The sequence below is a fragment of the Fusarium poae genome, chromosome 3 (assembly GCF_019609905.1).
Source record: "Fusarium poae strain DAOMC 252244 chromosome 3, whole genome shotgun sequence".
Taxonomy (NCBI): Eukaryota; Fungi; Ascomycota; class Sordariomycetes; order Hypocreales; family Nectriaceae; genus Fusarium; species Fusarium poae.
In genome coordinates, this window is record NC_058401.1 from 7,531,143 (window position 1) to 7,556,672 (window position 25,530).

The 25,530-nt window shown below is 46.8% G+C and overlaps 10 protein-coding genes and 1 non-coding gene across 11 annotated transcripts; 8 read left to right on the forward strand and 3 right to left on the reverse strand.

Moving 5' to 3' along the window:
* Positions 1-338: 338 nt before the first annotated feature.
* Positions 339-1,076, forward strand: FPOAC1_009938 (uncharacterized protein; the record flags this gene model as incomplete). The annotated part of the gene is made up of 1 exon (XM_044854346.1): positions 339-1,076. The coding sequence occupies one exon, from the start codon at positions 339-341 to the stop codon at positions 1,074-1,076; it is 738 nt and encodes a 245-aa protein (XP_044707016.1).
* An 829-nt stretch (positions 1,077-1,905) lies between these two features.
* On the forward strand, positions 1,906-2,610 carry FPOAC1_009939 (uncharacterized protein; the record flags this gene model as incomplete). The annotated part of the gene is made up of 1 exon (XM_044854347.1): positions 1,906-2,610. The coding sequence occupies one exon, from the start codon at positions 1,906-1,908 to the stop codon at positions 2,608-2,610; it is 705 nt and encodes a 234-aa protein (XP_044707017.1).
* Positions 2,611-7,944: 5,334 nt separating this feature from the next.
* Positions 7,945-9,618, forward strand: FPOAC1_009940 (uncharacterized protein; the record flags this gene model as incomplete). The annotated part of the gene is made up of 4 exons (XM_044854348.1): positions 7,945-8,143; positions 8,201-8,301; positions 8,354-8,535; positions 8,586-9,618. The coding sequence occupies 4 exons, from the start codon at positions 7,945-7,947 to the stop codon at positions 9,616-9,618; spliced, it is 1,515 nt and encodes a 504-aa protein (XP_044707018.1).
* A 455-nt stretch (positions 9,619-10,073) lies between these two features.
* On the forward strand, positions 10,074-10,147 carry FPOAC1_009941. Its single transcript has one exon. It is a non-coding gene; the product is annotated as a tRNA-Val (tRNA).
* Positions 10,148-10,947: 800 nt separating this feature from the next.
* Positions 10,948-12,624, reverse strand: FPOAC1_009942 (uncharacterized protein; the record flags this gene model as incomplete). The annotated part of the gene is made up of 1 exon (XM_044854349.1): positions 10,948-12,624. The coding sequence occupies one exon, from the start codon at positions 12,622-12,624 to the stop codon at positions 10,948-10,950; it is 1,677 nt and encodes a 558-aa protein (XP_044707019.1).
* Positions 12,625-13,877: 1,253 nt separating this feature from the next.
* Positions 13,878-15,163, forward strand: FPOAC1_009943 (uncharacterized protein; the record flags this gene model as incomplete). The annotated part of the gene is made up of 4 exons (XM_044854350.1): positions 13,878-14,130; positions 14,184-14,552; positions 14,603-14,728; positions 14,781-15,163. The coding sequence occupies 4 exons, from the start codon at positions 13,878-13,880 to the stop codon at positions 15,161-15,163; spliced, it is 1,131 nt and encodes a 376-aa protein (XP_044707020.1).
* A 430-nt stretch (positions 15,164-15,593) lies between these two features.
* Positions 15,594-16,459, forward strand: FPOAC1_009944 (uncharacterized protein; the record flags this gene model as incomplete). The annotated part of the gene is made up of 4 exons (XM_044854351.1): positions 15,594-15,850; positions 15,905-15,936; positions 16,340-16,406; positions 16,456-16,459. The coding sequence occupies 4 exons, from the start codon at positions 15,594-15,596 to the stop codon at positions 16,457-16,459; spliced, it is 360 nt and encodes a 119-aa protein (XP_044707021.1).
* Positions 16,460-16,728: 269 nt separating this feature from the next.
* Positions 16,729-17,107, forward strand: FPOAC1_009945 (uncharacterized protein; the record flags this gene model as incomplete). The annotated part of the gene is made up of 3 exons (XM_044854352.1): positions 16,729-16,734; positions 16,795-16,903; positions 16,968-17,107. 3 exons carry the CDS (start codon positions 16,729-16,731, stop codon positions 17,105-17,107), a joined length of 255 nt encoding a protein of 84 aa, XP_044707022.1.
* A 1,965-nt stretch (positions 17,108-19,072) lies between these two features.
* Positions 19,073-19,897, forward strand: FPOAC1_009946 (uncharacterized protein; the record flags this gene model as incomplete). Its single annotated transcript, XM_044854353.1, has 1 exon — positions 19,073-19,897. The coding sequence occupies one exon, from the start codon at positions 19,073-19,075 to the stop codon at positions 19,895-19,897; it is 825 nt and encodes a 274-aa protein (XP_044707023.1).
* A 321-nt stretch (positions 19,898-20,218) lies between these two features.
* FPOAC1_009947 (uncharacterized protein) lies at positions 20,219-22,244 on the reverse strand (the record flags this gene model as incomplete). Its single annotated transcript, XM_044854354.1, has 2 exons — positions 20,219-20,402; positions 20,461-22,244. 2 exons carry the CDS (start codon positions 22,242-22,244, stop codon positions 20,219-20,221), a joined length of 1,968 nt encoding a protein of 655 aa, XP_044707024.1.
* A 2,014-nt stretch (positions 22,245-24,258) lies between these two features.
* FPOAC1_009948 (uncharacterized protein) lies at positions 24,259-25,350 on the reverse strand (the record flags this gene model as incomplete). Its single annotated transcript, XM_044854355.1, has 1 exon — positions 24,259-25,350. The coding sequence occupies one exon, from the start codon at positions 25,348-25,350 to the stop codon at positions 24,259-24,261; it is 1,092 nt and encodes a 363-aa protein (XP_044707025.1).
* Positions 25,351-25,530: the final 180 nt, after the last annotated feature.

Genomic DNA, 25,530 nt, shown 5'->3' on the forward strand with positions numbered 1-25,530 from the left:
CCGAGCGAACACGAGAACTAAACCGTCACAGCATAGGAGTAGATATTGAGGCCTGATGTAACACAGGTGTTTATCGGGATGTGAGCCGATCGTTACGGAAAATCCACAATGAGGATTATCATAGTCCAATCGCCCTCCCACTTCCTAGAAACGACTAGTGATAAAGAGGCCATTACTTCCTGTGTTCTCCAATATCTTGAACATAAAGTAGAAAGAAGTGTCACATCTTTGAAGTGTTCCTCCCACTGACAGCAAAGACATAACTTGAAGGACCAATACCAAACCCCTAAATCTCATACACCCATATTCCAAACTCTTTTTTTGCTTCTATTGTCACTATGGCCGAGATGGAACTCCAGCACTTTGCCGACAGAATTGTTGTTGGCGATGAGAGACGGCCTAACCCCGTGGCCAGAAACCTGCGTGACGATGCAGATGGAACTATCCTCGTTGGCCAGATGCGCCAGGCTGCACTTATGCAAATAGGCACATTGATTTGGCTGATGATAAATGTCGAGTTACTCTCAGCGGACTGGGCTTTCCAGTTCAGTATTGAGAACGAGAGTAATGGCACACGCACAAAGGAGGAGACAACCGAGATTGGAATGAATGTTTCCTCAGGCCGAGAGGTCTCTAATTCTGTTTATGCCAGTGCTGGATTCACTGGCTTCGGTTTTTCTGCTCAGGTCGGCGGCTCCACTGAGACCAAGACTTTCTCTACGTTGGAGACGTCATCTATCAGGACCGTGAGAGACACTTATGTTTGCCCCCCTCACTCCAGCATCTTTGTGTACAAAAGAAGATACAAATTTCGATGCAGAACTTGGTTTCTTGCACCGGGGGTCCATGCATGGGTGGAGAACCCCAATGGCGTCAAGATCGAATCCCAATTCGAGAACGAGATTATCGCCAACCAGGAGTTGATCAGCCCAGTTGCGTTGACAAACATCGGTCGAATCACCAACAGCAATCCCTCTGGCCTCACACTTCCCACTCGAGGGTGGAAGATTGATAGAAACAGCCCTTGGCAAAGGTGGTACGAGATCACTCGTGAACTGTATCCCTGGGTTCGGTAGCTTTAAGCGGCGAAGCGTTGGTTGCTTGGTGTACCCGCAATTCTGATGTCAGGCAATGGAGCATGTACAGAGACAAAGATGCAACAGGAAGTGCTTGCTGTAGGACTACGTTGCTTGAGCTTCTTATTTCCTAATCACGGCTGTTAATCTTTTGCAGGACTTCTTTCCACCGGTACGGCAGTGTCACTCTATTGCTATCAAGCTCGAAAAATTGGGAAGATCTGGAGACAAACCACACAGAATGTATTTTGTTCCTTACTGTCTTTACTGAGTTTTTACTTGTCATCATCACACTTCTTTTCTAGCTGGTATTGATGGGTACCGATCAATCACACGCTCATTCATTCACTACTGCTCACTCACCATGGGATCAACATTTGACCGTAGTGACTGTTATTATAGGGAATAAATGTCTGCTTTGACACTGAGTCATAAAGTTTTATCTGGGGCATGAGATCGAAGAGACCATTAGCGATGATATTTGTCTTACATTACTTACTCGGAGTTGGTTCAGTTCGAAATCTGCCTACGCCGACGAATACGCCTCGGCGGGTAGACTGCACGCATGATTGGTAGTCTCTACCCAATAAGGCGACAGGCGAACTATCAGCGAAAACGCGTTTGAGGCTGAAACATGACATCCATCACCCGCCCCGCGTCGTAATCCATTTCTTCTCAAAACAAAACACTCCAGAAAGCCAACACGGTAGAGATACCTCGAAAAAAGGTTTCTTGGAAGTTTTCACCGGCTGTCGAGTCAAGATTACCCTACGAGGAACGGATTCTAGTAGCAAACCCCAATTAATACTCGACGACAGTGACCTCAACAATGACAGAACGCCAGTCGCCAGAGACAACTGCTTCCCGTCGGTTTCCACTAGGCATGAAAACCTTACACGACGATCCAGATGCAGTTGCCGACATTTGTTTTGTGCACGGCTTAACTGGAGGTCGCAGGAGTGCATGGACAACCCATCAGCAGTCAGATACGTGGCTACAGACACTACTCCCTTCTCACCTCAACAAAGTCCGCATCCTGAGTTTTGGATATGACCAATATACAACAGCGACTTTCCAAACTGGACACAGTAACGAGTACGATCGAAACGGTTATCTCCGTCGCCATCGCCACCAGGACGTTACCATCAGGCGGCCCGAGTCACAACCGAGCGACATTCTGCAAATTTCAAACGAGATACTTGCTCCATCAGTATCCCCAGAGTCTACCAGTTCGCCAGCAAGCTTCTTCATATCTCGTCCATGTTATGTGTTGTGCTTTTTGATGTTTCTTGTCATCGGGGGAAGTGCTAGCCTCGGGATATACTACAGCGTCCGGTATGACAAGATGGGAGACGGGTTCACGGCTGCGGGACGGATTGTTGCGATTGGCACTTTGGTGCTAGCCGGGCCATTGGCTCGGCACTATCCTCATTGTTCATGCTGGGGTACGGAGAAACCGTACTATGCTTACGAGCTTCGTCGCATGGGGACACTACCAAGCCCGGAGGATCACTTGTTTGGGACAGGCATATAAGATATACTGTGGTAATCGTTCATGATTCAAGTTCAAATAGTTAGGTCACTTCCAATATGTCAGGTGCAACATGATTCTTCTTCACTACCGAGGCAAGCCTCAGCAAGCAATGAAAAAAAAGCCTGTCAGACGTCCATCAATGCCCGTCCTAAGCGCGCGCCCGAAGGCAAGACCGCTCTCAGGACCGAGATCATCAAGAGTAACATCTCTCTATACAGCAACCACACGAAGTGATCACCGCCATCCTTGCGGACAGATCGAGAGGACCAAAAAAGGGTATTCACTCTAGGGCATCGAGGATATTCATTCATCAACCAGGGTGGGATCTGTGGCTCTTTTAGGGAACCAAGAGAAGGTCGAATACTATAGAAATGATTCTCTGAAGTATTGTCGACATGAAGAAGAAAAGAAAAAAAAAATTCTAAAAGGTCGACGGCGATGGTTACTTTTATAGAGAGTTGGTGTGGAGTCTGTTAGTAAGCAGAGTGGACAGCTCGTTGCAGAGTTTTCACTGAGAGACCGAAAACTCGGCCAAATTCACGTTTATCCGCAGCGAGGCTGACTAGCGAATGGGTACAGTGATGAAAATTCTTTTTTAATTCTACAAGTCCCATTTGTATTGCTAATTGTATTGTTTTATTCGCTGGTGATGATGCTGTCTTTTTGCAATTATGTACAACGAATTGAGTCGAGTGTCTCATTGGCCAATGGGGTATCCATCAGCGGAAGCTTGTTCTTCCGGATGAGTAATTATTGAGAGCCAATCAAGGATGGTCAGGCTCGTCATAGCAAAATGTTTGAAGTCAGGCTCATCAGATGAAAGACTGTGACAATTGTAACGCTGGATCATAGGCAATCCCTTATGTCACTGTATAATGCACATAGATAAAAAGACTTTTTTCTATGTCTATATAGATTTAGTCTGTGACTCATCATGTATGGCTGCAATAGCCATTAAAGGAACATTTAAAGATTTCATTAATCAAGTGTAGGGTGACAAGTGGGTATGGACATCACAGCCAAGACATACAAGCGTAGAGGATAACTACTATCTTGTATCGATACAGATGTTAATCGAGATAACGATAACGATAAAATAGTAATGATAAGCTTATCAATGGCTTAATTATTCTCCGCGATTGTCTTGAACTGTTTCACAGGCGCTATGCAACAGGCTACTCCATCCCCATGGAACGGCGGTTAATCAATGTAAACGAACATGTTGGCCGCACCAAAGGAAACATGCATATTCCCAAGACATGGTAATCTCGGGTATGGTCATATTATTATAACCCGTCCCCGAAAAGAATCCCATCCTTCCTTCAGCTATCTGCTGTACAACAACCACCAACATCCAATTATCTGTGGTTGAGAAGGAGGAGGAATGAAAACTAGACTACAATTGGTCCACAGTCCCGACCCAGGTAGCCAAGATATGCCAAGATAGCCCATTCTTGTTAGCAAGAAATTACACTATCAGCACTATCGATGCCAAGTTGACTGGAAACTGAGTCCGTTGTAAAGCCAAGAATTCGCATCTCAGATTCCCCCAACAAAACCTTGTTCGAAGCCGTTTGGTTCCCCCGCAAACTCCTTCGACCGAACTCGTTGTAACCTTGAGTTTACTTATGACTGATGCCAAGATAAAAGACTGCCGGCAGTGGGACACGGGTATTTTCCAGTTTCTATGGGGTACGCACGGTTGCGCTCTTAATATCTTGTACCCAGTGTAAACCCAGCCTGAACGCGTACATATCTCCACGTCTTCTCGTAGCTCAGTATCACAACATGCAGTAGCTTCAATTCCTGCATACGATGCACTTTTGTTGGTCTCCTGCATCGATGGCAAAACATCCAAGACCCGACTATTGATAATAAAATTAGCTGGCGCAAGCCTGACGGTGAGCTTCTTGGCATTTTGGGCCAATTCTCGACCACCGTAATTGTGCGTTGGACCCAAGGTATGTCGGATGAGAATGTCTCGGTTCCTTACAGATTGGGGAATCCCAGTATCGTTACGCTTCGCAAACACGAAGGCCAGCTCTTCACCGCCGGGAGATTGCATTGTGTATTTCGCCACTGGTGAGCTGAGCAACATTTGGCTGCAGAAGGATATGAGCTTGGAGGCGATAAGGACATCGGTCTGAATTGATCTCGTTATCGTCAACGAACCGGTCCGCGCTTTGGTCAAGTCACCCAGACCGACTTCCCGTGACAGGCATTCTGCGACGTAGCCTACATCGAAAGGATTGTCAACCGTAAAATCGGCAATGGGAAGAAATCCCCACACTTGAACCACAAGAGAATTCCCACTTCCATCTTGAGAATAATCAATAATGCGTCAGTTGGGCATATGTTGATAGAAGTGCATGTAAATATATGTGGCGATGAGTGTCTGGAGTATCAGAGGAGAAATGAGCCAACTGAATTGCTAATGCGAAATTCCGTAAGATTAAAGAACAATATCGCCTGTCCTGCAGAAGAAATAGCTTCTCATAGCTTTATAAGTTTGCTTGGTAGTGCTGTATTAAGAAATGGATATTGTTAAAATAGTCGCAACCAAGCAGCGAAACTTTGGCCTTACCACCAGCCCCGTCGTCAATATCATATAATACAAGCCCTATAGCTCCTCCAGAGTTGAATTGCCTCTGAAATACCATAAATCGTGTCCCATCTTCATGCTAGAATTCTTCTTATCGTTGTCCGCGTTTAGCTGAGTTTCACCTTGAGGAGTAACCTGGAAGCCGCAGGGTGCCACGATAACCTCTGGGAGCTATCCGAATTAGACACTCAATGCCTTGTAATATGACAACGTATAGTATTACATGAGAAGTACTGAACTCATTTGCATGGAAAGAAAATTTCAGTGAAACCATCAAAATTGTGAAAGTATTTGGAGACGCTCAGACTTGGTTCCCCTCATACTACTCCAAAGACACCACGTCACGCTAGCCAAGGTCGACTTGTCATGTGTCACTGCGAGATGCAGATCAAACGGTTTGAAAGGGATCCCGGCCACATGGGAGTTAGTTTTGGGAAGGTGAGTACCAGTGCAACGGGTCGGTAGAGTTGCTCAGCAGAGAATTGAATGCCATGCATGTAAAACTGGACTTTGATAGATGTCGTTTTGGGAAGACATGGAGGATTAATGTGTTATCACAAGCTCTGTCGGGACGGGAGATGGGAGTTCCATGGCCGATGAACATTAGCTTGTCGTCAGAGGTCTCGGGTGATTGATATTTTCGGGGATCTAATACGAAAACTCATGTCTATGCTATAAAGTCTGGCTTATTAAGTACGTCACAATCTCGAAGACTCAGGGAGACACTGCTGGAGAATGAGTAATCGCTTGAGAAGCTAGGTATATCTTTAGAAAAGTCTCAATTTACAATCTCACTTTGTTCAGGCTTGGCAATTAACGCAATAGATAGAGATTATCTGTGCCATAATCCCCATTTCAACCATTAAAGTCCAATGCAAATCATTATCTTCTTGTACCCACCTCGGCAAAATCGGCAGCTATCGCAAGAAGATCACAACTTGCCAGCCGCCAAAGCCATGATTAACGACGATCTCGTGTCTCAGTCTTTCCACAATTGGGTGCGCGGTAAGACGTTCAAGTCCAAGCGTAGTGTGAGACCAGGCCAGGTCAGTTTAGCCAGTGGGTAATTGTGAGGGACAAAATCCACTGTAAATCCAGTGGAGCTGTGGGGTAATCTTTTCTCTTCGGTGGAGGATTTACCTCCAAATTCCCGCTTTTTAAAGGCGGTAAAGACGGGGTGAGTAACATGGGGTTCCGTTCCAAGGCTGCTGTGGGACAGGACAAGATAATGCAACACAAATAGCATCACACACATGACACAAAGACCAATAGGAGCAAAAAATGTGTCATGAAACCGACGCAAGAATGTGACAATGACCAACAGTTTTGTTCCGGGGAGGAAGAAATCACAAACCGTACTTTTTTTTAACGGACATGTAACACCGAATGCGGAGAAGAACGACAAAAGGCAAACGAGGAGAAGAGGGAACATAAACCAAGGGGGGGAAAAGCCACCCCTGACTCGTGTTACTCGGCGGATTGTCCCCCGGGCGGGGTAGAAATTGTCCGCCCAATAATCAAGGAACCAACAGAGACAGGGCAATCTCAGTTATCTTACAGAGTACATACATAGAGACAAGTACAATATAAACAATATGGTAAGGGAGAGCACAGACAGGCAAACAAACAATCAACTATCCGTATCACCCTCCTTACCAACGGCAGCCATGTGAGTTCCACGTGTCTCACAATGTTACTGCAAGTAGGTAGGCTAAAAGCATTGTCAAAGAGACCAACCAGTAACAAAGAGGGGAACGTCAATTAAGCATAATCTCATCTCATACATGATACACGTGGAGAAATGTCAGATTCGGTCTTGGGTTCAAATACCAAGCCGAATAAATGATCGGTCTACATCCGCCCGGCTAGAAATAAAGAATGACATGGTCCAAGAAATGGAATAACCGAGAGATTTAAACCAAAAGCAGTAATATTTCCATCTGTCCGAGTCCTCTCGCGTTGGGAAGGGTGCAGTAGGTAAAGGTAGCCAAGAGAAAACAGAAACAAGACATCATCTCTTTGGCAAACCAAGCTTACTTGCCAAGATTGGGATGCGTTGTTATGACTTCCGAATGCAAAGTGCCAAGTCCGACTTGGACTGGGGTAGCGTCACCTGATAATATGCGCTCCCAAAAGACATAATCCATCTGTTGGTCCCAGTGGAGTATCGAGATCCAACTATACGCTTGGCTATAGTCTTGGCTATGCCCATAGCCTTGGCGAAGCACACAACCCCCGTCACAGTAAAACGTAACAGTATTTCTCCACAAAGCTTAGCCCCCCCTTAGATTCGACTGTCTGTATCTTTCCCCAGTTTGCCCCAGACTCTGTTTTTTTTTTCTCCTTCCTAGTAGCCCACTTCTCCTCGATTTCCCTCCTCCCCCAAGTTCCCACACCCAAACCCACAAAGATCCCATACACCAACCATGAACATTCTCTCTTGGCGTCTGGGGGCGTCTTGGCCCTCCTTTGGACCGGGTTTCCTGCGTAATTCGGATTAGAATGTCTGGGCATTCATACCCCGCGCGGCGTATCTGCTTGCAACCATTACGAGGGACGCGAAGGATATAAAAAAGGAGCTCCTCTGTCCCCCCAGTCGCGTCTCTCGAGTCAGTCAGCTCTGCATCTTCAACTCTTTTTTTTCTTTCTTCTACTCTCTGTCAACCCTTTACATTCCGGGAGAGTCAGTGATCTTCTTTTGAGCCTTGTCTCAGGCTTAGTCCCTGCCCATCATGGCCGCTGGCGTTGAGAGTGACCGGTACTCTCCTACCAAGGAGGAGGAGGGCATCGCTACCAACAGCGATGGTCCCGTCAACGAGACTTCGGTCCCTTATGTCTCTGAGGAGACTGAGAACCGTATCTTGAAGAAGCTTGATCTACGCATCATTCCCATGGTTTGCTGGATCTACCTCATGAACTTTATGGACCGAGGTGAGTTTTAGTCCACGAAAAGACATCGCAGGATCGATGACTGACAATCTGACATAGTCGGTATCGGCAATGCTCGTCTCTATGGTATGGAGGACGAGCTCGGTTTGTCTGGTAACCAATTCCAATTGTCTGTGTCGATTCTTTTCGTCACCTATTGTGTAAGTCGCGACAGCCACTCCATTACGACAAGCAGCTAACAATTATCTCTAGTTGTTCGAAACCCCCTCCAACCTTATCATCAAGAAGATGCAGCCCGCTCGATATATCGCCGGTCTATGTTTCTTCTGGGGTATCGTTGCTATCTTCACAGGTTTCGTTACCAATCTGGGATCTCTGATTGCTTGCCGACTTCTCCTCGGTACCTTTGAGGCTGGACTATTCCCCGGTATCATGTTAGTACCTCCAAGGATTGACACAAGAAAGATTCACTGACAATTCCTAGGCTGTACCTTACTACCTTCTACCACAAAAAGCACATCTCCCTCCGAAATGCCTACTTCTACTCCATTTCCGCCATCTCTGGTGCTGTCGGTGGCCTCGTCGCTCTCGGTATCGGCGAGCTGGATGACTGGGACTGTGAAGGATGTGGTGCTGGCGGATGGCGAGCCTGGCGATGGATCATCACCGTCAACGGCATTCCCACTGTCCTGACTGCTTTTGCCGTCCCCTTCGTCCTCCCCAATACGCCCGCCACAGCCAAGTGCCTCACCCCAGAGGATCGCCAGGCTCTTATCGATCTTCGGGCCGCCGAGATTGGTCAGACGGCATCTGGTCAGGAGATGCACAAGGAGGATGTCATTGCCGCCATCAAGGACTGGAAGATTTGGGCTCTTTCCATCGCTCAGTACTGCAGTCACTCGGTGCTCTACAGTTTCAGTGTCTTCTTGCCTACCATCATCCGAGAGATGGGTGACTGGACTCCCAAGCAAATCCAGGGTCTCACCGTTCCTGTTTACGTCGTTGGGTTCATTACCTACCTCATTTGCGCCAGAATTAGCGATAGAACTCAGCAGCGAGGTATTTTCTGTATCGGTGGTGGACTCGTCATGATGCTCGGCTACATCCTCCTCATCATCGGCCACAGTCAGGCCATGAGTTTCGCCGGTTGCTTCATCGTCGCCATTGGTCTTTGGACTGGTTCAGGGTCAGGTATGGCCTGGATCACTGTTAACCAGCCCCGATACGGCAAGCGTGCTTTCGCCAGTGGCATCTTTATCACCATTGGAAACTCTGCTGGTGTCGCCGCTCCTTTCCTCTTCAGCAGACAAGACGAGCCTCACTACCGCCCTGGATACGCTGCTACCATCGGTATGCTTGCCCTCGCCGTGTGTATCCACACCACTGTCTACTTTCACTTCCGCCGTCTCAACAAGAGAAAGCTGTCTGGTCAGGAGGATTGGAGAATGGAGGGTAAGACTGAGGAGGAGATTGCTGAGATGGGCGAGTACAACCCCCGCTACTTGTACACCCTGTAAAGCGTCGCCCTTGACGTTTATTTGGAATAGAAGAGCATGAATTTGAGTTTTGTCTTATGACTTGGGGGACTTTAGTATTATTACAGAGTTTGCTAGGCGCGATAGAGGATACCTGCTACAATCTGAATTGAAAAGTTTTTCAACATTTAAATGTCCGTTGACATGGATGATGTTTTGCTACGTGAAACCAGTGATCGAACACACGAGTACAAGACACAATTTCTTTCAGCTGCTGCTGGAAAATCCACCTCTTTAATGGTATTTTCTCACGATTAACACAACCTTAATTGTCGGGGCTATTGGAGTCGCCTACACAACTGGGCTGTTCGTGCCCAGACTGGTGCGACAGACAGACAACCACAAAGCCGGTGATAATCGTCAGTCGTCTCTGGCTATGGTTGCCTCTCTCTATAGTCTCTAGCCACCAGGAAGTCTTCAACGAATAAACAGTTTCAGGTACTGTGGTCTAGTTGGTTATGACATCTCGTTAACACCGAGAAGGTCCCCGGTTCGAGCCCGGGCAGAACCTCATTTTTTGGTATCTACTCAAGATTGAAGAACTGTTTTATTGGCTCGATCATAATATGATGGTGGAGGTGTTTCATTTTTGTCTGTTCCATTTTGATGCCGTCTTCAATAGAATACTTTATCTATAACTTGACAATGTTGTGCCTAAACACTCTTTTTTCATTGCATCTTGTGTTCATTTCGGTATTCTTCAACTCTGAAGAATGTTCTGAACGTTTTTAGGACAATGTGTTGCTGCTGTCATTCCTGTATCTAATGCCAAGTTACAGACTCAATTTCACGAGGCGCCATAACAATTCTTGTGAGTTGTGATCAAAATCCCGTGGCAACGAGGTGACGCAATTGAGACCATCACGACTCTTGGCCTAGTAATACTCTCTTGGCTTTATACTTCAGTGTCCTTGTTTAAAAAGTCCTTGGCATTGATGATGAAAGCGGCGCACGAAGCCCACCAATATGAGAAAGCTCACCATGACGTGGGGAAAAACACTCATCATAACTCGTGAGGGGAGGAGGAAGAGGGGTATTGCAATTGAGTGCGGAGTTAGAACCCTCTAACTAGTCACCAAGGGAATAGCGTTCTGTAGTATAGTCTATTTTCTCGTAACAATGTGGTGGACTCTTGGGGTCAGGTGGGGGAATTGCTAAGGCCACGGTAATATCATTTCGGAGATAGACAATATTAATGTCTCCAACTGTATCCGTAGCGCAATGACTCGTAAAGCAAAACATTGCAAGGTATAGACGACCGGAAATAAACTAACTAAACTAGCAATGTGCCGGGATCATGACTTGTTACCGTTACAGCAAGTTGACTGTGGAGAGTGCTTGACGAATAGTCCCATGCACTAACCTCTGGTTCATATCATCTTCAAAGCTCACGCCCGAGTCCAGAGAATTGCGCGGTATGAACCGCATCAGGTAGAGCGAGCGACGAAACTGCTCATAAATCCACTGTTTGTGTCTCTGCAGTTCAGGTGATAGTAACTGCGAGCAAGAGTCTTCGAAAAGACTAATGAGGTTAGATAAAACACTCAAGGCGGCAATTGGGCCATGGATGAGATTATGACGATTGTGATCGATCCTCGAAACGTAATGATGGCTTTCTTTGTACGCGATGAATGCTTTGTCCATCGGCGGTAGGTCGTGATAGCATGGAAATGATAACTGCTCATCGTTGATGTCTGAAAAGCTCACAGGCTGGGAGCAATTTCCGAGATAGAACGGCATGCTTCGGCACATGTCTTTGAGTAGGTCTTTTGTCTTCTGAGATTCCCCCATGCTTGCGCTTGTGCTTTCCGAGGTCAAGCTACTAAATAGCTTTGCCTTGGCCTGCTCGACAATGAGGCAATAGGTACGCCAGACATTCCATATGTTAGCAATTTGAATGCTCAGATAAACGTCGATCGAGCCGTCGTAGGTCGTAACGGATGAAGGAACAGAGTCAACGGCCAGCAAATGTTGGGGATACCAAATCTTTGGTACAGTATCTAACCAGATTTGAAGCTGATCCTCGATGTCATAAATAATCGATGGAAGGTCTTGCAAGGCGTTGAGAGCCACGTTTTCGTCAAGAGACGCTGAGTCTACCAAGACGCTCTGCAACTTCGAGACAGAAATCCCGATGATATCGAGCATGTAGCTGCAGTTGTTCGGAAGAGCGGGAATTACGCTATTGTAAAGCCACTCCAGCTCGGCCTGAGTTAATGGTATCTTGTGTCTGATACAAGAGGAAATCCTGCAGTGGAAGTGGTTCCCTAGGAGATGCCCACGGTACCTGAAGTTTCCCATGCCTGCTTGTGTCAACAGGGCCAAAGCACCCCTTCGGTGCGTCGTGTTCGACTTATTATGGCCGAATATGGCTGCCAGAGTGTCGTGCTGCTGTAACATAAGCGCTGCTATGACGGTTGCATCTTTTCCTTGTTCTTCTGGGCTGTGGACGGCACGTTGTAGCTTTCCCAGGGCCTGGTTATATAGTTTTATCGGTAGTGAGCCGTCGACGTCGGTTGGTCGCAATAGTGCCCAGAGCTTGATCGAGGTAGCTGTAACAGCTATTGATAAAGCTGAATCCTGCGGCTCTGTCGCAAGGACGGGACGAACAAGTTCCAAAAACCCTCGTGTTGACTCCATATTCCGACCAACGTCTGTGACATATGTGAGAAAGAAGGCAACCGCCATGTCCTGTTGTTTTGGAAGCAGGCTGGAGCATAACTCAACGTGTCGAAAAGCACATATTATCTCTGACTTCTGGTTGTCGTGGTTGTTCATATTCACTGTGGTCGATTGATCCAGCATCCGATATTTTCTCATGCATCGAGCAGTTTCGTCTTTGAACTTGACCCGAGCAGCTTGTTTACCGTAACCCCCACACGGGCGTCCAACTCGATTGCAGGCTTTGCAGACAGGTCTGGTCTCATCGCATTTAACGCGGCGTTTCTTGCAGGTGATGCAACCTTTTGAGGCACCGCGATTCACCATTTTGGAGTAGTGACACGAGAACTTGATGAAGGACAGAGGACGGGGGGAATTTAAGACTGCGGTTTGGTAGATATGCTTTATATTTGAGAGACCTCCGGGATTATAAACGTCAGAAGAAATAAGCATGTCTTCGATGTCAGATTTGGTGCTTACGTCACGGCACTCGTCGCAAAGAAATTACCATTTTTGGGGTATGATCTTCAAAGGATGCTCACTGCAGCGTGGATCAACCGCTCAAGCTTAGAAGTCCCAGTGAGTCACCATGGACAATGGCGTATTTGGCGTATTAGAGCCTCTGTCTGACAGGCGGACATGCTGACAGCGCGGCATTTTTCCACTTCAGGAATTCGTGTTCAAATTGCCGAGATGATATTTTAAGTCATGTTTACCTTTTAAGTTTCAAATGATTAGCCAGCCTGTTCCTCAATGGCGGTAAGTTTGACTTCATTCTTATATAATCGGATTGCTTTCTCTTCCTCCATTGCGTTAGCCATTACCTTCTACACTATATCTTATGTATCTTGAATTAATACCGCAATGAATGACATAACTGGCAATTGTCACATCTTATAGTGCTCTGAATGTTAGGAACAAGCTTCGCTGTTAGTTTGTAATAAGCCTGGGTTATCTAAACGGATTATCTAAACGCTTATGATTAATTCCAGTCAACTGCCAGGTCTTCGAAAGGTCAATCCCCTACTTCAATACCAAGTAAATATGAAGAAATAGGCTTTATTTGGGACTAATGTAACATACAGCTGTGAAACTTGAGGTAACGTTGATGTCCTGGGTGTTTTAATCTTCATGTTCAGTCTCATGATGTTGTGAAATTAATGTGATCAGGCTTTGTTTTGCAGTCATCGCACAGAACCGTCAAATACATCAAGAAAACGGTGCAATAAGTCAATCCGGATAGTCTCCGAATAATAAAGTTCTCGGGGAATAGGTGTATGAATCAACCCGAGAATGAACGTATGATAGTATTTTGTTTCCAGATGGGGACATATGACAAATCAAGATTGTTGGCAATTCTGAATCATCAATGGCGAAACACCGCACCAGCGCAAATTAGGAATCTTTCCCGCTCATAGCGTCTGCAAGGCTGATGGATTATATGGAACTCAAGTTACATTGGCACTCATGCTAGCGCAGTTGCTGCGGGGTTTAACACGAGGTTTCTTATCTATAAATCGTATCACATTTCGCATAAACACATTTATCAACATACACCCATCTCTCACAAATACACTAAAATGGCTCCTCTCGATAACCCAGCTGTCCCCAAGGGCTCTGTAGTCCTTGTCACGGGCGCCAACGGTCTCATTGGCTCTCACGTTGCAAAGCAATTCCTCGAGTTTGGCTACAAAGTCCGCGGCACTGTTCGAGACCCAGCAAAGAACTCTTGGCTCTCGACTGCCTTTGACAACCAGTATGGACAGGGAATCTTTGAGCTCGTTAAGCTGACGGATATGACCTCCGAAGAAGAATTGAAGAAACTAGTTAATGGTAGGACACATCTTAAATGCTTAGTGGACGAGCACTAAACCAAATCATTCTAGGTGTCTCTGTGATTGCCCACACTGCTTCCAACATGTCTCTCAGCCCCGATCCAAACATTGTCATTCCTGACGCTATCAACGGTGCCATCACTGCGCTCAAGGTTGCCTACAGCGAACCAAGTGTCAAGCGCTTTGTCCTAACCTCTTCATCAAGCGCTGCCGCCATTTCCCTTCCCGGAAAGCCTCACACTCTTGTGAATGAGGAGAGCTGGAGTGAAGGCGCTGTCAAGGTAGCCTGGGCAGACCCTCCCTACACCATGCAGAGAGCGGGTGCTGTTTACGCTGCCAGCAAGGTTCAGTCAGAACAGGCTCTTTGGAAGTACCACGAGGAACACCGAAGCGAGAGACCTGACCTGGTTGTCAACACTGGTAAGACGCTCTTACGCTGGGGCATATGAATGTTTGCTAATCTAACTTAGTTTTGCCCAACTTCAACTGGGGTAAATCCATCGATGTGGCTAATCAAGGCTACCCAAGTAGCTCTGGTCTGCCTGTTATGCTATACAAGAACAAGGTAGCCACGATGCATCGCCGAGTCCCTCCTCGTAAGTCTCCTGCTTTCCTACATCCCTACGACTTTGTACTGAATTGTGATAGAATACTACATTGATGTCGACGACACGGGAAGACTCCATGTTGCGGCTGCCATCTTCGACCACGTCAAAGATCAACGTATCTTTGGCTTTGCAGGTCGCTTCAGCTGGGACCAAATTCTGGATATTCTCAGGAAGCACTACCCCGAAAAGACTTTCCCAGATAACTTTTTGAGTGGAGAAGATGCCAATGAGATTGAGCCCAGAGACAAGGCCGAGCAACTTCTGAAGGACCTTGGTCGTCCTGGTTGGACCAGTTTGGAAGACTCTATCATCGCCAATGTGGAGGACTTGGATAAGGCTGGAGATGATGTCTGGTACAAAGACTACCACGAGATAGAATCACTCGCTCCCAAGGCTGCCGAAGCATCTACTCAAAAGAATTGAGATGTTATAGAGATAGAAACAAGCATATTCGAAAGTTGCATATGAATGAGTGTGTGTCGTACTTACCGAAGCGTGGCGAATATACAGTATGATCGGTGATAGATTGTCTGCAATAGTCGGCTGTGAGAATGACTATACAATGATTATCAAGCTATGGCCTATATGCATCAGACTTATCAATGCATCTTTACTGTATTGAAATGACTTGATCTTGTGGAGGTTTCTAAACTATCTTCGAAGACTAACAAAGGAACGCTGCAACCGAGACAACCGAGACCATCCGGTTCCTAAATTGCTTACGTTTTTGTGCCAGATTCCAATTGGCGAGCTTCTCGACGTTATATAGATGGGACACTTGAAGACGATTCATTGTCTTGAGAACCGATTAGCTTTTGGGAACGCCATTGTGCTTTCTACGTGGTCAAGCTACATGAAGAAATGTGAGCATCAAGCCCTACCTGCCGATGTTCTCACATCACGCTATTCGACAGTTCTGCAAGCGGCTAAGCACTCCTTCACTCCAACGGGAACAAGGACAATCGAGATACTTCACGATTATCTGTATGCAGCATACTACAGTGCTGGAGATCATCGATTGACATGGAATCTGGCCCTGGAGACTGTTAATCTTGCCGAGACTCCCGGACTTATGGGGGAACACACTACTTGGTGTCTTGCCATACAAGGGTATGCGCTAGCGGTAAAGTTGATGTTTATACTTTCTCCCGACATGGGTCCCAGAGCTCTAGCAGTTGCAGAACTAGAATTGGCCAGTAAGAGGTTAGGTCAGGGAGATAGAGAGTATAGCATGAGGGCGCTGATCCTCGGAGGAATGATTAAGGGAAGTGCGTCTTAGGAAATGAACGTATTCCTATTATTTTGTAAAGGATAAAAAATTAAAAATTGCATTTTGCATGGTTGATACTTGCAAACAGAAAAAAGAAAAAAACAATACCTGTTTGAACAGGTGGCTGGATCTCTCCCGCCGGGAATTGAACCCGGGTCTCAAGCGTGACAAGCTTGCATACTGACCACTATACTACGGAAGATGAACAATCTGAAGACTGCTGTAGTGGGGGGTTGTTGACATTGGTTCCATAATTATGGTACATAAAGGAAAACCCATGATTTTTGTCTAAATAATAATCACCTGACGACTACGCAACTCCCTTCTAGTTATTGACTTGGCCTGCACGACCTTGTCACGAGTAAACACGTTTATTTCCAGCCCCGAACATAAATAGTCTGTATAATTCATTCGAGTGATATTCTCAAGATTCTAACTCGCGAAGCTAGCACTTCTCTCCAGGTCTAGAGGCCAAGAATCTCTTTGGCTGTGAATTGGCTCTTGCAGTGAAATTTGGGGTGCAGATTAACAGTCTCCTTTACCAGTCCGAGGTATATCTGCCGTTCGCAATGATAGGCCTCGCCTGTAACAACAGAGCAATCTCCGTACTTTGTTCCATTAACTGTTCAAGCTAATCAGCATTGTCTCGCATCACCAAAACAGAATTTATTTACGTCCATACATGCCGTATTTACGGTCTTTGTAGATAGCTATTGAGATGATTGTTAGTCTTTTCTTCTTTCTGAGTTTCTGGGCAGGGCTTGTAACTAACTCAAATGATAAGCGGGGTTCTTTTTGTCGAGGTGCATCTCGAGCTGGTCAATGTATCGAGCAGAGTCCGAGAAATCGCATGCCCCCTTGCAACGAACGCCAGTGTAATGGCTTACATCCGAGTAGGTCTCGAAAGTTTTACGCTCATGAACTCCCATGCAAGTTTTTCGCTCATCGCGATCCCAGATTTGCCATTCCTTGTCTTCCGATCCTGCCGCATTTTTGCGTTCGACCATGTAGACGTCAAATTCGGCTTGAGCAGGTGGCACGGATGCTGCCAGAAAGGCTGTGGTGAGGATACTGAACTTCATGATGTTTCCTTTTGATGGTGGAATTAGATGAAGGAATACTAGTGGAATGTTAGCTATGATGAGAGGGTACGTCGGGTCTGTATATACCTTGAAATGTGGCGTTGCGAATCGATCGGATGACGAGTAGATGTCTTTGACGAGTGGTGAATGTGGTATTCGATTGGTGTTTGAAGAGGAAGAAATTGCTATTGTCGGTACGACGCGGCAGGTGCTTGTTTTATAAACATTATAAGGTTTGGGGTTGCTATACAAGTCGCTGTGGAAACTTAGTCTTGAGAGAACCTTTGATTTGATGATGTTTTATTTTTTTAAAGAAATAGTTAATTTGCGCAAACAGGTTAACCTTTATTATTGAGAACCTTAAATGGTCCCAGAAGGCCTGGGCAAAGGCCAAGAGATCAAGATAACGCAACGAAACAGTGGGACAAGTAATCTTCGCAAGATGCAGGCACCTTGACATCATCTTCATAGAAAAGATCTTATATCAGAACGCTGTAGTGGAGAAAGTTATCTTACGTCTGTGGAGGTTTAGGCTCAAGTTTCGTCTTCCTAAGTTGGATGGAAGATTGCCCTAGGGGGGGCAGCTTTCGAACTCTAACTATTCATCAGTTGATGTGTGTGTTCCTCGAAGTTTAATGATCGCAGGACTAACTATTCGTCAGTAGTAAACTTCACACAGCAGAACTATAATGCATATCTAGCTACTGCCATTCGTGGATCGGTCACTCTAAATCCTTCTCCTCCGTACGACCTTGACGACCCCATCAATGTTCTTTGCCACTCCAGTTACGGAGATACTGTACCCATCTGTGTGTATCAGCGAAATGTTCTGTCCAATGTTGCTATCTTCCATTTCTGCATTGATGAACCCCGTCAAAGCAATACTGTTGCTTGTAGTCTTGAAGTCACCGATGTTCTGCTTGATACGCTCAGACACAGTCGCTTTGCGTGCTTCACAAGTACGTTGAAGCGCCTCAATCATAGTCGTTTATTGGCTTATTTCGTGGAGAATTGCTTGTCTGTCTTCGCTCTCGTTCTCATCAAGCCCCACTACTCCCTTTCATACCTGATGGCTACCTTGAGATCATCACTAGCCTCTTCGAGTCCTTTGGCCATGCGACTCCCCATATGTAATAACATTTAGTCCCCCAATGCTTTAGTCATTCCTTGTTGTCGAGTCATTTTCAGACCAGCGATATGTCAGAACTTGGTTGAAACTTGTGTAGATATAGAGCGTGCGTACTAAGTTGTCGTATCCAAAGTTAGACTCAAAGTTTTGATGCCTTGGTTCAGATGTTCGTCCAGGAGCCTGACCCTTCCCTGACGAAGGACCCCGATACTTTACAGCGGATGTCTCCAGTGGTGGTGATAAAAGTCCGCTGGCTTGGGTCGTAGGAGTTAAGAAGAGTGCTCATATGTAAAATATTCACAAGAGTGAGTGACTTAATCCGATTGATATATTGTCGGTTAAGCATTACTATTCTAAGATTCTATGAGTTGCTGTCTGGATAAAATTCATGATGGAGGAGTCCGCCTTCCAACCGGGCAGTATGCTATCCGTCTTTGGTAACACTGTCAAGTAGAGTTGCGAAATTAGTCGACAGTCTGTATAAAGCGACTACTAGATATACGATCTGTCCTTACGGTCATTACCATACCACACCATACAGTGTTCTGTTCTGAAGTCAAATATTGAACGAGAAAGTCATCCCACCTATCCCTTTATCTATAAGAGATCTACATCGCACAGTAGCACAATCCATATAACAACGCTCGGATACGTAAGAATCTGACATTATTGTTATTGCTGTATATACATTTTTATCTCTTATCGAACTCTGTTTTATGACGTAGTTCGTGACGTCTGAAATACGTGCTCATGATGATTCTCATGTACCTGTCATAGAATATATCACATTGCGTCCCAAGCTTCATTCTGAACAAGATGAAATTCTTTCTATAACAACAATCAACTCCAAAATGCCCAAAACCGTTGTTGTCAGTGGAGGTGCCCGAGGTATCGGCCGAACCATCGCACGATACTTCCTGGAGAAAGACTACCACGTCTTTATCCTCGACATCGACGAGGAAGAACTCACTCACACAACGCGCACGCATCTCAAGTCCTACTACGACGCCAAAGCAGTTGACTCGGCGTTGTGCGATCTTCGAAACACTGACGAGATTCACGACAAGATTCAACAGGCAGCTGAGTTTCTCGGTGGGAGGATCGATGTGCTCATCAACAACGGCGGTATCGCAGCTCCGCATTGGAAAGATGGAAAGACGATGCTTGATCGTGAGACGTTGAACGAGTGGAGAGCGTATATAGATACGAATCTCACAGCGCCGTTTGCTGTTTCACAGACATGTCTGCCGTTTATGAAGAACGAGAAAGATACAGGTCCTGTGACGGAGGATAGCCACAGCACGGCTGGACCATGTATCATTAATGTTGGATCATTCCGTGCGAAACAGAGTGATCCGAATCAGGAAGGGTACGCGTCTGCCAAAGCAGGTCTACTGGGTCTTACGCATAGTATGGCTGTCAGTCTACAGCCTTACGGTGTTCGCGTGAATTTGGTAGCTCCTGGACGGATCAAAGCTACACATGAGTCAAAGGAGGGCGATGAGAAAGGTATTGAGTGGTCGCATTTGAACGAAGACAAGGATGTCCAGGATCATCTCAGCAATCGCGCTGGAAGACCTTTGGATATCGCCCAAGCTGTCGAGTACATGGTCAACGCTGGGTTCGTCACTGGTCAAGATCTCATTGTTGATGGTGGTGCAGTCATGATCAAGTAGTCACGAGAAAAGCAAACAAGACACAATTATTTGATCAGATTCATTCATATTCATATTATACTCATATTCGAGCATTATAGTTACAGTAATAGTGTTGAGTGGAGTTGTGACTACACATGTAGCCAGGGGTATAGATAGCTCTCTCAGAGCTCATTAGTCGGTTAAGATAATAATAATAATAATCGTCAGGCATCATCCCGACGTTAGAGTGGAGTGGTTGTTGTTGTTGTTGTTCGTAGATCAAGAAAGTATGTCGTCTCTCATGATCCCTCAGTAAATAAAATAAAAACGCCGTTCATATCATGGTTGGACTGGTTTCCTTTAGTCGACACCGCTGTCGCTGTCTGAACTGTCACTGTCATCATCAGACTCGGGAGCAACAGGCTTGCGGGCTGGTGCAGGTGGTGGTGCGGGTGCTGTAGAGAAGCGCATAGGTCCAAGGCCAGGACCGAGACGGGCTCCGGCGCCGGGCCACTTGTTGGGACCGAGGATAGCGGGCTTGGCTCTGTATGATTGTCAGTCATGGATCATCTTGTAGATAGATACTTGGAGAATAAACTCACGCTTGCTCTGCGATAGCAGCCTCCTTCCTCTTCTGGTCATCTTTCTGCTGCTTGCGGTACACACGTCGAGCTTCCTTCTCCTTGCGCTCAGCAGCGCGCTTCTCTCGCTCAAGAGCCTTCTCTTCAGCACGCTTCTTGGCCTCGGCCATCTTGCGTTCCTTAACCATCTCTTCGGCCTTCTTCTTCTCGTCGAGCTTACGCTTTTCTTCAGCGCGTCGTCGCTCCTCAATCTTCCTCTCTTCTTCAAGACGTCGCTCTTCCTCGAGTCTCTCCTCCTCCTCCAACCTTTGGCGTTCTCGTTCCTCGGCCTTGCGCTTGCTCTCAGCTCGCTTCTTCTTCTCCTCGAGACGTCGCTTCTCTTCAATCAACCTCTTCTTCTCTTCAAGTCGTTTCTTCTCCTCGACCTTCTTTTCTTCCAATCTCTTCTTCTCTTCAGCCTTTCTCCTCTCGCGCTCAATAGCCTTTTCCTCGGCACGTTTTCTCTCTTCAACCTTCTTGATCTCTTCCATTCTCTCACGCTCACGCTCCTTCTCCATTTCTTCAACCCTCTTCTTCTCTTCGGCCTTTCTCTTGTCCTCCAACCTCTGTCTCTCGCGCTCATTCTCCTTGTCACGTTCTCGTTCCATGGCACGTCCTTCTTGTCGTTGCCGTTCCTTCTCTTCCATCTTCAACCTCTCCTTCTCGGGGTCGGAACTCCTGCTCTTGGATGACACTCGTGTAGGGTCGGCTTCCCTTCGTCGATGCTTTCGACTCTCGCTCTCCATCTGGCTGAGGTTTTGACTGTGGCGTCTCTCTCTGCGCCTCTCCTCACGTCTCTCGTTGGGGTCAGCGCTTCGCGAGTAAGCACGCTCCTTGACCACATGGTCCACATCCACGGGCTTCATTGGAGTAGAAGTCTTGCGTTCACTGTGAAGTCGTCGACGCTCTGCTCGTCGGGCCTCTCGTTCCATCTCTTCGTCGACCAATCGGGGAGTCTCCTGTCGTGAAACTCGTGAAGGCTCGCGGCTGCTCTTGTGATGTCGCTTCTCACTGTCGACGCGCGAAGATCTCCTTTCCTTCTCACCCACATCATACTCACGATGTCGGATCGAGTAAGAGGTTGAGTGTCTCTTCTCCATTGGGGGGCGTTCCCTCTCAGCGCGACGTCGTTCTCTGGCCTTTTCGTAATCATCATCGCTGCGACCACCAAGTTTCCGTGAGAGCCGACGAGCCTCCTTGTCATCGCTTCTGTCTTCCTTCTCCTCCCCTTCACGTCGCTTGGATCGTCGCTGTCGCGTGCTTGGGCTACCTTCTCGACTTTTCTCTCGAGTAGGACGTTCCCGTTCCCGTTCCCTTTCGACGCGACCACGCTCTTCATGCTCCTTGTGTCGACGACGACGTTCTGACCTCCGAGCATCCCGCTCATCGACAGGCTCTGGGTCAGATCGGTGACGTCTCACCTTCTTGTCACTTCGTAGAGGTTCCTCCGGTTGCTCGGGGACAACACCTTTGTCCCTGCTAAGCCATGACCGCCATGAGGATTGACGCTTTTCTGGGACAGGCCTCTCTACAATAGGCCTGTCCGTAAGCGGTCTACCCAACGTGGGCCTGGTAAAGACAGGCCTAGGGTCGTCGACCTTGTAAGGAGGAGGAGGGGCGATGAAATCAACAGTGTTTTGAGATAGTTCGCTTTCCGACTCTTCGTCAGTAAAGACTTCCCAGTCAGACACGTCACGGACGACGGGCTCTGGAGCTTTGGCAGTTGTTGCTACCCCTGGTACTTTGACTCGGCTGTGTAGAGGCATATCCTGACTCTAACGTGAACCGAAGCTATCCATTGAGAAGCAAGTATTAGTCAATGAATGGTAGGATGAATGGCGGGGTTATTTTGTTTATTACCTAGGCAACCCAAGGACGAACGATGTATAAGTGTGTGCGTGCAAAGATGAAAGATTTCAAGGGGCTTGATGCCTGCTTGGAAGTTTTGGTCTGGTCACTCACAGACGCGACACGACAAGACAAGGGAAGGGTCGGAAATTACTGGTCAGCCACGTGGGGCAGTTTGTCTGCAAGGGTCTATGTAAATATATTGGTTCGCCACTAATTTACTGGCGTTCCAAACGGCGCGTGACACGAGAGATTCCGTCCTATAATTGTTTGTTTTGTTTTGCTTTGTTTGTTTGTACGTGAGTGAGACCAAAGGAAATTGTGATATCCAGAGATCAGTTACTCTGAGTCGACAATTCAACTTGGTAGTGATGCCGGTAGCTTCAAATAATAGACTTTCAGGAATAGCGGTGAGCGTAAACAAGTCATGGGATAACAGAAAGGTGTGGCTAGATCGGTCATGAGGGAACAGACACACAAAAGATGGATGGATATGTCTGTGGCGGGGGAGGGGAGAAGAGAGAGAGAGGGAAGAAACGGGAGGGATGGGAGGGAAGGATGGATGGATGTGGCTGGGGAAATTGCGCAATTAAACTGTCTAACAACCCAGACAATTATGACGATGTCGATAACGATAACGATAACAATCTGGTAAGACACTGTTTTTTCTTTTTTCTTGGCTTTGTCTTTCTGTCCTGATTCTCAAGGTTCAAAAAGAAGGGGAAAATAACATCGTGAGATTGTTAGTTAGTTATATATTCTCAACGTCAAATGGAGTTTCTGATGGGTCTTCATGACTCACACTGGGGTCATGTGTTAGTGAAGTTTTAGGGTCATGCAAATGTACCTGTACGTGTCAAGCTTGAAAGGACAAGCCACCATCATGATCTACGATAGGCTAACAGATCTCGCTTGAGTTTAGAGAGTGGATCTTCGGCAACAAACGGTCAAGCCTGATATTGTCCCGATGAGCCCCGAAGACACCGACGTAAATCGTTGTATCCAGTAGTTGACTTTGTTTCATGTTGAAATATCCCTCATATTACTTACTGTCAATCTCTTTCTTTCAATGACGATGTCTATTCAACTGAACAAGAAATCATGAGCTCAAAACTTGGTCACGAGATGAATCATGTTGAAACTTGATCTAGTCATTTTTTCTATCCGTAGGAATGAAATGCATTGCTACCTTGCCAACTCAGAATAGTTAAGCGTTGCCAACGTTTATGCATGTTGCACAGACCATTATGCAGCTCTTATGCAGAGTATGCAAGCACTCTACCAATTCCAGGATTATTTTCATGGACCTTTGCTTCCAACTGTTCCAATTCGCTGCTCATTAACAACCATGGACACAATAATGGATACACTTACAGTAGTTCAATGCAAGCCGTGGTCTCGGCCAGTTTTGTTTGAGACTGAGCGGAGAAACAATTCGTGTCGTCAAGGTTGCGCTATTAAACTGTGGCACTTTATCGCGGGGTTATGGGTTGTTCGTTCAACACAAGGACGTTCACCGGTATTGATCTTCATGGTCCGAGTATAAACATAGCATTGTACTGTATCTGATTGGAACATAATGGAAAAGTCTCCAACCTCGATATTACAGCGTTGTCGTGTCAAGGTCACCCCATTTGACGGTGAGTCGTGGAAAAGATCATGACTACAGGGTAATCTCTTATCGATAAGACAGATAAGAAACTAAGATAAGAGGCGTCAATCTCGCGTCACAGTTCTCAATTCGTCACTATCACCGATGAATATTCTCATACCACAAGAAAAGCTATGCCCATCAATTTAAAATCATCATGCATAATGCCATTTTTGTCAATCCAGAACCATAAACTGAACACGAGGCACTAGGCCTAAGAATTGTATATGTACTCTGTGAGTAAAAGTAAATATCTAGAAGTGTAAAAAGTTACAAGCCATTTAAGGCTGAGTAGCCTCATCCTCGACGTAAGTGTGCATGTAACGACGAACACGGCTATGGCTGAGGCACTGTGAGTAGTACTCGTTGACCTTCTTGCAAGAGCTACCAGCAGCGCACTTGGTGGATCCGGTAAAGTTGGCACCACCACACTGGCCATACATCTGCACAGTAGAGGATCCGCTGGAAGAGGACTCCTTGGCGGGAGTGTCCTCGGCAGCAGCCCCGACAGTCTCATCCTCCTCATCGCAGTCCTTCTGGGAAGCAGTAGGCTTGGGTTCAGCCTTGACAGTAGGCTCAGGCTCTTCGTCACAATCAGCGACAGGAGTGGCAGCCCCGGATTGCTTGGGAGCTTCAGGCTTGGAGTTGTAGTCGGGCTCCTCGTCGCAGTCGACTTGAGCAGCGGTCTCTGTAGGAGCCACGGGATTGGTCGCAGCCGCAGTCTCCTTGGGAACAGTAGGCTTGGAGTCATAATCGGGCTCCTCGTCGCAGTCAGCCTGAGAGGTGGTGTCCTTGGGAGTGACAGGCTTGATAGTCTCCTTGGGGGCAACAGGCTTAGACTCAGACTCGGAGTACTCAGGCTCCTCATCGCAGTCGACTTGAATAGCGGTATCTTTGGGAGCTGCAGGCTTTGTTGCAGCTGCAGTCTCCTTGGGAGTAGCAGGCTTGGAAGCGTACTCAGAGTCGTAGTTGGGCTCCTCGTCACAATCAGCCTGAGAGGTGGTCTCCTTAGGGACGACAGGCTTTGTTGTCTCCTTGGGAACAACAGGCTTTACCGCAGCATCAGTCGCCTTGGGAGTAGCAGGCTTGGAAGCGTACTCAGAGTCATAGTTAGGCTCCTCATCACAGTCGGCAACAGCAGTGGGTGCAGGAGCTTGGGTAGCGGGCTCGTCATCACAATCCTGCTGAGAGGCAATAGGGTAAATGGCACGAGGAGTAAGCTCAGCGAGCTTCTCAGCGGTAGCGGGAGTAATAGCCTTGCCCTCACCGCCAGTAACACCAGCAGCGAAACCGTGCGCCTTTTCAGCGACGGAGTGAGCAGAAGCAGTAGCAGCAGCAGCCAAAATGGCCGCGAAAGAAGCTTGAAAGCGCATATTTCTCAAAAGTTCAAAAAAAGAATGTGGATATAAGCCGAAGAGATTTAAATGAATGACTTAGGCCGGCCTAAGATGAAAACGAATGTATGAAAAGGTTCAAGAACCCTTGTGAAAGAACGAACGAAAGTGTGAAAAAAAGAGCAAACAGCACTTGAGGAGAAAAAGAGGGAAACAAAA